The sequence below is a fragment of the Halyomorpha halys genome, unplaced genomic scaffold, assembly GCF_000696795.3.
Source record: "Halyomorpha halys isolate HHAL.00 unplaced genomic scaffold, Hhal_1.1 Scaffold1348.1, whole genome shotgun sequence".
Taxonomy (NCBI): domain Eukaryota; kingdom Metazoa; phylum Arthropoda; class Insecta; order Hemiptera; family Pentatomidae; genus Halyomorpha; species Halyomorpha halys.
In genome coordinates this window covers 139650-152323 of record NW_027115660.1, presented here as the reverse complement: position 1 = coordinate 152323, position 12674 = coordinate 139650, and the positions used below count along the sequence as shown (strand labels likewise).

The 12674-nt window shown below is 31.4% G+C and overlaps 2 protein-coding genes across 2 annotated transcripts in view; one reads left to right on the top strand and one right to left on the bottom strand.

Annotated features, from left to right (window-relative positions):
* Positions 1-968: 968 nt before the first annotated feature.
* Positions 969-4374, bottom strand: LOC106689394 (nucleolar MIF4G domain-containing protein 1 homolog). Its single transcript, XM_014434342.2, has one exon. It carries the CDS (start codon positions 4307-4309, stop codon positions 1937-1939), a length of 2373 nt encoding a protein of 790 aa, XP_014289828.1. The 5' UTR covers positions 4310-4374; the 3' UTR covers positions 969-1936.
* A 1148-nt stretch (positions 4375-5522) lies between these two features.
* LOC106689386 (probable RNA helicase armi) overlaps positions 5523-12674 on the top strand; it is a 35819-nt gene continuing 28667 nt past the window's right edge. Inside the window, exons 1-3 of the mRNA XM_014434331.2 lie at positions 5523-5996; positions 6103-6251; positions 8891-9090. Of these exons, the coding sequence (XP_014289817.1) occupies positions 5614-5996; positions 6103-6251; positions 8891-9090 (732 nt within the window). The 5' untranslated portion in view covers positions 5523-5613. The remainder of the gene's footprint in view (positions 5997-6102; positions 6252-8890; positions 9091-12674) is intronic.

The following is a 12674-nucleotide window of genomic DNA, read 5'->3' as shown; positions in this document are numbered from 1 at the left end:
TTAATCTTCAAATAATTAGGATTGAAAGTCAAATTGCCTGTGGGAAAATGCAGTGTTGTTATGAGAAGTAAAAAAATTTCTCTTCTGTAAATTTTTAATTAGCAGGATATTCAAAGTTCTTTCGCCCAGAGGACTGCAATTGTGAGCATAACTTCGTTCAAAATGGCTACGACCATAGATGTTTGAGGTAAAGATGACTTGACAGTGATGAAACTTCCTTAAAAATAATTAAACCTGTAATTGAACCTCATTAGCCACTCTCGTCATCTAGAATTTTAAGTCTGGTGTCAGAGGAATTTGACCACTTGAATATTTTACATATAAAAACTTGTTCTGTGGGTAAAGTGATATCTCCACCCATCATATTAGAAATGCAAATATTTGTTATCACAAAACTATCTTTCTATTAAAATTTTACTGACAGAAAGGAAGTATACCATTTTGGATTTATGCTCCTTTCACATATATGTGTTTTTTATTATGTAAAATGGAAAACAAAAGCTTTGTTCTGGAAATATCTTTTAGTGTACAAGACAAATGAAAATCATTTTTGGTCAACTAATTATAAACTCATTGATACCAATATATATTTTTAAAATACCAATAAATATAAAAATCAACAAGAAACTCACAAAAGAAATGATCGTACTGTCTATAAGCAGTCATTTTCATCCGATGTAGATAAAACTGAACATGCAATCTATTAACAAAAATTCTAAATAACCTCCAACCCAAGCCTCATATTATAATTATTGTGATAACCATAGCTTAATATATTTGGCTATAAATTTGATCTTAAATTGTGGATCCCTAATGGAGATGAAGAGGTAAAATACCAGCTGCACCACTGGATTTGTAATTCAGGAAAAGAAAAGAAGATATTGCTAAGAGAATCAATTTAAGGACTATAAGACATTGATACCAACAATATGTAAGATGGCTAACATATTTGACAAATAAATAACATAATAGTTTTAAAATTTATTCTTTAAAAATAATAATACATAATATATACAATTTAATACATATAATTGAAGACCTGAGAGTGTCTATTATATTTAGGGTAAAATAGAGATTTTTGCTGGAAAGAATATATTAAGTTCCCTTTTTTAGATACTAACTCTTTAAATTTTTCTCAACCTTAAATTGTGATCTCCAGAAGTTATAAATGGAGTTTTATAATCTGAAATGGGAATAAAAAAAAAAACATTGAATTAAAGTTCCCCAGAATTGTATATGTATTTGTACCAAAACACCATCCACTCATTTCTTTAATTGTGTAAATATGTTAGGTGTGAATGAGTAGTATATATATTGTATTTTTTAAAGTATAAATATTAAAACAATTATATTATTTATTTATCAACAAGGCAAAGTTTTAAACAGTTTAGTGTTAGAATTCCTTCATTCTTAATGTTTTCTAGTTTGAAATAGGAATAAAAAAATCATTGTATTAAATGTTTTCATATATTTGTAACCTAACATCTTCAAACACTCATGCCTTCAATTTTGTTCAAACACCATACTGTTTAAAACTTTACCTTATTGGTAAATAAATAATTTAATAGTTTTAAAATGTATTCTTTAAAAACATAAATATTTAAAAATACAATACATATAATACACATTCACGCTTAACATTTTATTTAGACATTTTACAATACAATTGAAGACACGAGTGGATGGCATTATATTAAAAATACATACATAGTTCTGGGAAACGTGAATTCAATGATTTTTTTATTCTTATTTCGGATTAGAAAACTCCATTTATAACTTCTTGAAATCACAATTTAATGTTGAGAAAAATTACACAAGGTAGTATCCAAAAAAGTGTACTTAAAATATTCTTTCTAGCAAAAATAAATATAAAAGACAATCTCAGGGCTTCAATTGAATATAAATGTACAATATATTTATATGTCTATATATAGAATCAGCTAACATCTCCCACTAATATTGAGCTAATCATATTCAATCTTTTGTAAAGATCTCCTTCAGTCATATTTCTCATAATAAAATGATGAATAAATAATTTTAGAGCTTCTCTAAATAATGCCAATTTCTTTGCTTTTGATACCTTCATAAATATCTCTTTGACGCAATCTATGTTATCTGCATTAGCTATTGACAATATTGTCTGCCGCAGAAGTCTGATGTGATATTTATCAAGTTCAGCAAATTCAACAACTTTAAGTACAGAAATAGGCAAAGAACCAGCAATCAATAACTGAGCTAAAAATCTAGCTAACATGTGAATTTGATAAGAAGCCAATGACTGAAGATCTCTAAACCTGTCCCATAAAGCACACTGAAGAGTCATCTGATGTCTTCTGTCAGACATGCATAACTGATCAGCTACAAGGCCATAATAGGGGTTAAAATTTTTCTCTTGAAGTAAACAATGGACAATAACAAGAGGAATTTCTCTTTCCTGTTGTCCTTTTAAACCTAATCTTAAAATTTTCTCAAAGGCATCCTGATAATCTTCAGCAGTCATTAGTATACAGAATATATTTCGTCTATTGTCAGTATTCATTCGTTGTTTCTTAGCTAATGCCAATAATTTGGCAGAATATTTTTCGTGTAAAGGTTTTTCTTGGACTTTTCTTATTACTCCTTCTTCATTCTTCCATGCGGAACCAACCAACCACCATTTACCATTTTTTTCAGCATTAAGCAGGTCATCAAGTTTTATTTGTAATGTTACAATGGTATTTCCTTTTCTTATTAAAGATTTTAAAACTTTTTTCAGTTCTTCATGCTGAGTTGGATTGAAATCAGATAGTTTTGAAATATTGTTATTTTTTATATTAATTAAAATACTCAACATATATTTCATTCGAGAATTGTCTTCAGCTGATAACTGATTGAATTTTTTTTGTGCAGTTAAGAGAAATTGTTTCATCGCATTTGGGTCATCTTTTCGTAGTAAAAATCCAACACTTTTTAATATAACTAGTACAAGGTCAACATTTTTTTCTGTAAAATTATTACTTATTTTATTCAATATATCATACATTAAACATGATTCAAATAATTTAAAATTGAACAAATAAGAAATTAGATATAAAATGTTGTCCAATTCCTTGTTTTCCACTTGATGCTCTTCTGAAAACATAACATTAAAGCGTTCCACAAGCTTTTGGAGCATATAAGCACCAACTTCTAGGCCAATATTTGCATGCAAAAGCCCAATGAGCATCGCATGATCTACAATAACACTCTGTGGAGACAATGTATTATTTACCACATTGCTTAAAGTCAATTCCATAATAATTTCATTGATTGAATTTCTACTATGCTTAGAATAAATAGATTCGATTTCATTGGCAATGCTACTTATATTACTTTTTGCTAATTTATTTAACAAACCTTTCAGTTGTTTTTTGGCAATTGTATTTTCAGATGTCTGAGATAATCTCAAGTGTGGAGGAATATACTTTTCTTGGTTTACTTTGATTATATTACCTTTACTATCTCGTGATCTGCCATAAATATCCTCCCAAAACTTTGTTTCAGGCAGATTATTTTCTGTATTTTCAATTGATTCAGGCATTACTTCTGATTCATCAGAATCTGTATCCTCATCTTCAGTTTTTTGAGGTTCTTCATTAAGGGTCTTTAGTTTGGAATTAGATGAACTAAGTTGATTTTTTTCTTCAGATTTGTTCCTATTGTTTATCTTTTTTCCTTCAACAAAGGAAACATCTTCAAAGAAATCTGAATCTGAATCCTCAAAATTAACTTGCGTATTGCCAGCAGATTTTAATCTGTCTGAATCACAAACATCTAAAATATAATCAAGTCCACACTCTACAAATCCTCTAGAAGTGGATTTGTTTTTCCTTTTGTTCAATTTTAATCTCTTTTCTAGAGTTTTTATTTCTTTTTCATCATCTTTTAAAGAATCTAGTAACTGTCTCTTACGCTGCTTTTGCATCTGTTTTTGAAATTTACTAAGTTCTTTCGGTTTTTCTTGATGAATAACGTTGATGTCAATAGGAACCATAATGTTTTCCTGTTCAATTTTCATGTCAGAAAATGTAACTTTCTTGGTACACTTACTAGAATCACTAGATGGTTCTGTGTTTGACACTTTACAGCTTCCCTTGGACTTAACTTGATCACTGTCAATCACTATTTCATCCAAACTAGACTTCACTTTATTTTTTCTAATTTTTTCAAAGAAAAGGCATTTCTTTTGTTTCTTTATCATACGTTTTTCCTTTCTTAATTCTTTACGGGAACACTTAGCACTTATTTTAGGAACAATATTCTTTTCTCTTTCTTTAATTACTTTCTTCATTATTCACAAGTAGAAAACACGTTGTTTATATGAAGGAGGTTATTTCACTGTTATGAGTCAAGAGAAGAGAGGTTATATAGATATGATATATCGATAGGAAACAAACAATATTTTGAGCAACTAGTCGATAAATGGAGAAAAACAAATTACATAATAAATTTAACTTATTTTTACTTTTTCTATGATTCAGCCTTCATGAGGTCTGAGTAAAAAACAAGATGACTACCGTTAAAATATGAATATTCGAAATTATAAAAAATGCAATATGCAAGTAAATATGGAAATCAGGACTTCTCAAAAATTCATTCGCGACGCATCCTTCTTGGCAAAAATAGAATTCGCAACACCCTTGATGGACTAAAAACAAATCTGCGACACCATTGTCAAGGAAAAAAGTTGCCACATATTTATTCTCAGAACACTGAAGTATATAGGGAATGAAGAAAACACCTTTGAAGGGATCCCTCCCCTCCGGACTCAAAATAGCTCCTGAATGGATAGCTCATATGTAAAATTAAATATAACAGGTAACATTAAAATACCAAAGGTAGTAAAAGGTAAGACACAACACGAATTACTTTTCTTTCTTACACAGTAATGCACTACTAATTCACATTTTATTTCTGTTTTTAGAGGGTTCGAAAAACAAAACAAAAAAAAAAAAAAAACTTTGAAGGGATAAGATGGATAAATGTCGATTCTTCAATAAAAAAGATAATATTCAATGAGCACAATTATTTTTCATATACTTATCTCTAAATAATGTGGGAAAGGAATAATAAAGAACCCCTTTTTAGATTCCATTCTTCCTATTAAAGAAGAAATTTAGGAGAATTAAGGAAGAGAAATTATATTTTTTAGTAAAAATTATGCTTCATTGCACAAAGTTGTCATATTATAAATACAATAAAATTAATTAAATACAAATATAGATTTCCAACTTGTAGTTTAAGCCTTCATTGAAAAAATTGATGTAAGTTACTCGTAAAAACTTTTTAAGTTGCCTCCCCCCGGTAATGTTTTATGGTCAGGCTTACAAAAATATGTTGGATGTTTTAACTCTATATAAAAATTATTACACAATTTTTAATTTGAATAAACTTTAATATTTTAGTGAAATATAAATAATATTAGAAATCATAACTAAGTGATGAATTAATTTTTAGTCGGAAAAGTTCCTATAATTAAGTTTGCACTAAGACATCACTGATTAATACCTGTATTTCCTTTAGCTTTGGTTGTTCGTTCGTCTTGTAGGAAGCATTTTTACTTAAGTTGAAAATTGTTTTATCATTTTATAAAATATGTGGAGTATTGTTAAGAAAGTTGCATCAACTTTTGGCATAACTAGAGACGATGTTTTATCACAAGAACAAGAAGATGAATTAATTAAAGCAGTGCTAACAAAAGAAAGAGCAGAAGACTATTTGTTGAAAGTTATTGATAAAAGAGAAAGTGAAGATTATTCTGGTAAAATAACTCATATGAATGATCAAGTAGCTGTTATTGACAATAAGTATTATTTTCATCTAAAAAATGCTGCTGCTCCTGCTTTAAAATTAAATGATTTAGTGACCTGTACCTTATATACTAATGAATTGGATACTTTGGTAAAAAATGTTCAGAAAGTTGAAGGTACTGAAGAAGGATCAGATAGCTTTATTGAACCTGTCACTAAGGCTGAAAGGTGATAATTTATTTAGTATATAATGCTGAGACAAATTATTAGATTCCGGATAGTACTTTATGATGTTTAACTTGTAGTTATATAATAAAAATTTATTTATGTTTAGGAAACTGGATGGAATGACTGAATTGAAAATATCAGGAAAAATTATCAAAAAAGAAGCAAGAAAACTAACTGTTGAAATTGATTATGAAGAACTCGAAGTCCTGATTTTCAATTTAGATAATGTGAGTGCAGAGTTCATTCCTTTGAGAGGTAGGTTTATAAATAATGTTTGTTTTTAGTTCTAAATTAAGTGTATCAATGCCCATAACAAGCCTCAGTGGCAGGAATTTAAAAAGTTCAAAATTCTTACTTTTGGTATTATCATTATTTCTTTAGATCACAGTTTTCAATTTTCGGTTCGCTTAAAGAGGGTAATTGAACTCCCTACAGATATTTTTCGGTAAAGGTTGTGCCTATTCTAACTTGTAGCTGTAGCTCTCTGTGTGTTTTACAGCAATACCAAATTAAGTAACTATTTATCATATATTTCTTTCTATCTTTTTCCCTTTGTGGCTGCCTTTCAGTTTCTCATGTTTAAACTTCTGCCATCACCAAGAATGAAGTTTTTTTTTTTACATGCTTGGAGTGGTGAGGAGGGGTTATCTACAGGTTATCACTCATTCTAATGGGGGTGGGGAGGGTGAAGTTTACATTTTGTGTGTGAGCGTCACAGCAAATAAAAGTTACTCCCAGACTGGATTCAAACCGCTGTCACTAGTTCCGAGGCTGCAAAGACCTATGCCTCAACATATTCAGCTATAGATGGCCCTTGGAATGAAGCCTGACCACTAGAGCCTTGTTCTTCCTATTTCTCTGGCTATTCCTAATCCTTAAAGACTTGTTGCTGTATTTTGATTCATTCTCCTGACATATTATTGTCCGTCCATCACTTTTTATTTTTATTGTTTAGCAGTATCTGGGTCTTGGATGCACTGTGTAGTTGGGTGGACTTTTTGATGGGATTAGCTCTTCCTGCAATTTGATTTATTACCAGAAATAGATTTGTTTAATAACCTTTTTTCACTTTTTAAAATATCTCTGTTCTAGGCTCTTGTAGTCAGTCCATTGTTAATTGAATGTCAGAACTGAATGAATTCAAATTTAATACCAAAGTTTCTCTGTTTTGGAGATACTAAGTAATTTTTAAAACATCTTCGACCAAAACAGTTTTTATTAGATGTTAAGAATCTGTTCTTTATTCCCTTAGCTGTAGTATTATAATGTTCACTTGGTTATCTCGATATATTGATTATGTATGTACGTGTGTCTGTTCTAAGCTTTATATTAGAAAAATATAATTTCTTTATAATAGTAAAAAGAAATAGAGAATGTTTATTTGGGATGGAGTGAATTTCTACAGAAAACGAACATTGCTATTATTCTGAAAGATGCAACCTAAACTAGTCTGGGAGGTGGAGAAGGGTGTATTGGATGGAAGAGTGTTCCCTATTATGAACTGAGGAGCACAAGTTGTGCCTCCTGATCACAATTCGGATGCAAAGATTTCTTTACAACAGCTAATTTAGTATGAAAACGTTAATTTCATCTCCAATCATGTATAAGATGCTTATTTTCACTGTATCAATAAACATTTTAAAAAAGAATAATTATTCCTTATGTTCTTAATAAAAATGATTAGCCCTTTTGACACCTTATAGTTGTTTAGAAACTGCCAGCTCAACCCTGATCAAAATTGATTAGTATACCTATTAAAACTTATGCCGTCTCTACTTGTGGTTAGTATTTTATGTTGTAATTTTCAGTTTGTAATCTAAAGATTTAGAAAAATAAATGTTCTTTACCATTATAATCTTATTTTTGTGAATCTCCGTATATTTTCTACATCTTTGATTGTCCTTTTAATTAATCGAAAATGTTTTGTAGAAGTATTCAGCACAGGTAATACAGGTAAGAGTTCCTTAAATCTCGATTAATCAATAGGCTGATTTGATATTTATGGTAAGGTAATACATTGTCAGTCTATATTTTCTTCCTCTTTCCAGAGATAAAAATGAGATCTATTGTTGAATATCTTCTGTATTTATAAGATTTGAAAGAAGTTTATGTGCACTAGAAAGAAGGTAAATTGGTTAATTCCTTGATAGTTAAAGCAGATTAGTAGCCCACCCCCCTTTTGTCTACTGGGTCTTATTGTGAAAAGAGTTGATCTTAATTAATGTGGTACCATTTTTAATAAAATGATTTCAATGCTCAAGAAATATGTGGTGATGCTTCAACAGGAGTTCCAACATTACTCTAAAAGTAATATTATTTAATAAAGTAAGAATGTCCCTGATGGATACATTCAACAGAGTTAAATCTTTTAAATTTAATTTCTGATAAATACTAGGTCCAATATAGTTGAAAATAAGACAATTCAATTTCATCAGTTTGATTGAATTTTATTATTACTAGAAACATAACATAAAGACAATTTATCCTTAAAAAGATTATTAAACCTAGTTTCATTTGTGTACACCTCCACCAATCACAACAAAATGATGAAGACCTGCAGTTTGGATCAAAATGTTGGATATTAAAGTTGAGTACTTTTTGTTTTTATTAATCATAACCCTTACCATCTTCTAGTTTACATATGGTTAGTTTACATAACACCTAGTTTAGCTCTTTTTTGGTAAAATAGTAGTACTTTTGGTGCTCAACTACTGCTGCTTTCCCAGGATCTAAGACCACCCAGATGTTCAGGCAAAAACCTATTTGATAATATTGCAATGTTCAATGCATTGCATTTTGCAATGTATACTATGCCAAAGCACTTTAATCTTTGTTGAAAGTATTGTTTAAATAAATAAAGTTTACTAAACTTGGATTGTATATTTATTAAACAGGTGATATTGTGGAGTTGGAATGTCTTTCCCCTATTGATGACTGCCAGAAAATTATTGTTGAAAAAGTAAATCCAAAGAAAACAGCTGTAAAAATGGGGACAGTGACTGATTGGAATGCTACACGAGGTGTCATTAGTAATTTTGCTGAATTTACATCAAATACCTGTGAGCCAGGTTACCAACCGACGAAAGGAGATAAGGTACCATTAGTTCTTACAGTCATTCTGATATCTTCGAATGATCTATCAGTTTGTTGGAAAAAACGCTTCAAAATATAACACAATGGTTTATTATTTAAACTAATTATTTATTTTATCAATTTGTATGAATTGGTTATCATTATTCTGATAAGTTCGAAGTTCGGTGAGGTATAAAACAAAGTGATTCTTTATCACCTCTCTTATTTAATACAGCACTAAAATATGTTATTAAAAATGTGATGTATACTGAAAAGAGTTTAACTTTAAGTGGTAAAATACCGGTGCATGGGTATGCTGATGATTTGATATTATTGGGTATGCTGATGATTTGATATTGATATTATTGGGTATGCTGATGATTTGATATTATTGGGTATGCTGATGATTTGATATTATTGGGTTAAGACAATGAAACTATAGAACTCAATTCAAATACGTTGATAAACTCTAGTAAGGCACTAGGTCTTGAAATAATTACGGATAAAACAAAATATATGGTTAGCAGTAGAAACAGAAACAATCTAACACTCTTAAACTAATAAAGTATTACATAAAATATTCAGACCCAAAAAGGATGAGAAGTCTAAACACCGAACAATTTAGAAGTCTCCTTCATGCTGAACAGGGAACTGTATCTGGTAAATATAATTCAGGATATAGCATTGTAGTGAATAAGATAGGCATGCAAGGTTGTAGGGCTTATTAGTGAATCCCTTAAATGTTAGTAAACACTGAACTGAAGGGTAAATGTCTGTGGGGTAGACTGAAACATAGGTGGGAGGATTGAGTGAAGACTGATTTAGTAGATTTAGGTCAGGAGGGGCATCACTGGACAGATGTATGTAGAGAACAATTGGTGGTATTGGTATCTAACCTTTAGGTGCACTAAGCCTTTATTACCTAATAGTATTCCACATATCCTTGCCGAACAGAGCTGCTACCTAGGACTACACATGGACAAACGACTTACTTGGAATCCGCATATAAGTTTGATAAGGCAGAAAACTGCTCATTGCTTATGACTATTACAACACATACTAGACAAACAGTTTATACTTTTGATTAATTGCTGCAAAAGATTGATTTATATGACTATATCAAGGCTTATTTATTTGGACTTGGAAAACTGCTCATTGCTTATGACTATTACAACACATACTAGACAGACAGTTTAAACTTTCAATTAATTACTGCAAAATATTGATTTAAATGACCATATCAAGGCTTATTTATTTGGACTTGGAGTTGAGCTTTAGAGCTCCATTAACTATCCAATTCCTCTTTTATGTTCCATAATTTGTCGATTTAGCCATAATCAGATAACAATCCTTCCAGGACAAACTCACTAACCATCCATGCAATCCCACTTGTTTCTGACCTTGCTTCCTCTTCCATAACCGATAATCCTCCTGGGTGTCTGAAAAGGATTTGGCCTTGAGACCTACTCTAGAAATGTAATTGGAGAGAATTCTACCAATTGGTAGATTCTTCACAAGACTATTATGCCATTGTAATATAACTCACATCAGATTTACTCTAGTTGTGTATTTATTTAATTGAGTTATAAATTTAAATAAATACCAAAAAAAAATTAATACAAATTGTATTATTTTAAGACAAATTAGAATCATTTTTTTTTATTTTATTCATTTAAAAAATTACATTCAATATGGTCAACCAGATGACGACATCTATCAGTCAGTGCCAAAATAACACATAAAAATGATAGACATAAGTAAAATGTAATTATTACAATTTTGATTATTTGGGTGTTGTGGAGGCTATACAATTTTTAAGCTAGATAAGTAAAATATGAATTGATTTCATGCGATATAACTAATAACTTAACAACTACTTTATAATTATTGTAAAAATATAGTATACAATAAAAATGTAATAATAATTATTAAAAAAAATGAAATTACTTTTTTTTACTTTTGCAGGTTTTTTTCCCTCAATCGGTTGCCTGGCTAAGTCAAAGCATCCCTCCACTTCTCTCTATCCCTCCAGTCTTCCTGGTTGTTCCCATTGCAGAAATCTCTTCGGATACCTACATTCTGATTTCCGCTCACAGTGCCCATACAATTGCAGTCTGCTCCTTCCAATCCTCTCCGGAACTCCTTCGGTCACCCCTAGCCTGCTTCTAATATTCTCATTCCTGACTATCCAGGCGTGTAATCCTCAGGCATCTCCTTCAGAAATCCATCTCTGGCGCTTGTAGTTTGGAGTAGAGAGGTTTCTGTGACGTAGTTAAGTGAGGACTCAACAATACTTCTGAAAATTCGCCTTTTGCTGTCTGTTGAGATGACTGTATTCCCAGAGGACTGAGAGCAACATTCTAGTCAACGTTCTTGCCAGACCAGCTCTCCTCCTAACCTCTGGTTTACTGCCTGTCATAAATAAATTTAAACAGGGTTGGAGACATACTGCATCCCTGCTGAAGACCCTTGGATCCATAAAAAGGCTCAGACCAATAAGAGCCAAGCTTCACTCTATACTCGTCCTCTCTGTATAGACTCCTCACTGCATTTATTAAGGCAATACTAATACCCACACTCTTAAGAGATTCCCACATCTTATGCCTTAGTACACTGTCATAAGCCTGTTCTAGGTCTATAAAAGCTATGTGTACAGCTCTTCCTTTCTCCATTCGTTTTCTATGAGCTGCCTTAGGACAAATATGCTGTCCATACAAGACCTGGCTGCAGTGAAGCCAAACAGTTCCTCCGGGGTATCAAACTGCTCTTCTAATTTGCCTGATTATAATTATCCCTAATATGGAACTCTGGTCACAGATGTCTCTATAATTTCAGCATTCATTCCTGTCCCCTTTCTTATATATAGATGTAAGAAATCCTGTCTTAAGATCTTGTGGTAGCTCTTGTCCTTGCAATATGATGTTTATTAGCTTTGTTAGAGCCTAAAACAATCTCATTCCTCCTGCATTCAACAGCTCCACCAAAATAGCTCCAGGTCCCACAGCTTTTCCATCTTTGGCATTCTGAGTGCAACAAGAACTTCATCCTCTTGCACAGCTACCTTATCTTGTGCAAGCTCCTCTGGTGAAAGACCATTCTGGCCTTGTTTCAGTGAACAGATTTTTGTAATGATTCATCCAGGTCTTCTCACTTATTAGAGCAATCAGATTACCCTTCACTTGTGTTCTGAGAGCTTTAAGTATCTTCCATGATTCGTGAATCTTATTGTAGACCAGGGTATTATCAATCCTCCTGCAACAGGCTTTCCATGCTTGGTTCTTCCTTTCTGCAACAGTGCGCTTTACCTGTGCATGTAGGCTTCTATATTCTCTCCAATCTTCTTGGCTTCTGCTACATAGCCATTTTTTGAAGAGAACCTTTTTCTTTCCTACCATTTCATCTATTTCCTTGTTACACCATTCTTTTGTAGTATTGGTTTCTATCATCATATTCTAGCTTCACTAGGTGCTTTATGGATACACTTCTTAATGTGCTCATATATCTCAACAGCATCACTATCCCCATTATCAATAATTTTGTTCTCCAGGCAGCGTTTGTAGAGGTCCGTAATGCTTTCATCATTGAGTAGGTGAAGCTTATATATAC

Excerpts from the sequence above, each read along its gene's own strand:
- LOC106689394 (XM_014434342.2), bottom strand. The coding sequence starts at position 4,309 with ATGAAGAAAGTAATTAAAGAAAGAGAAAAGAATATTGTTCCTAAAATA.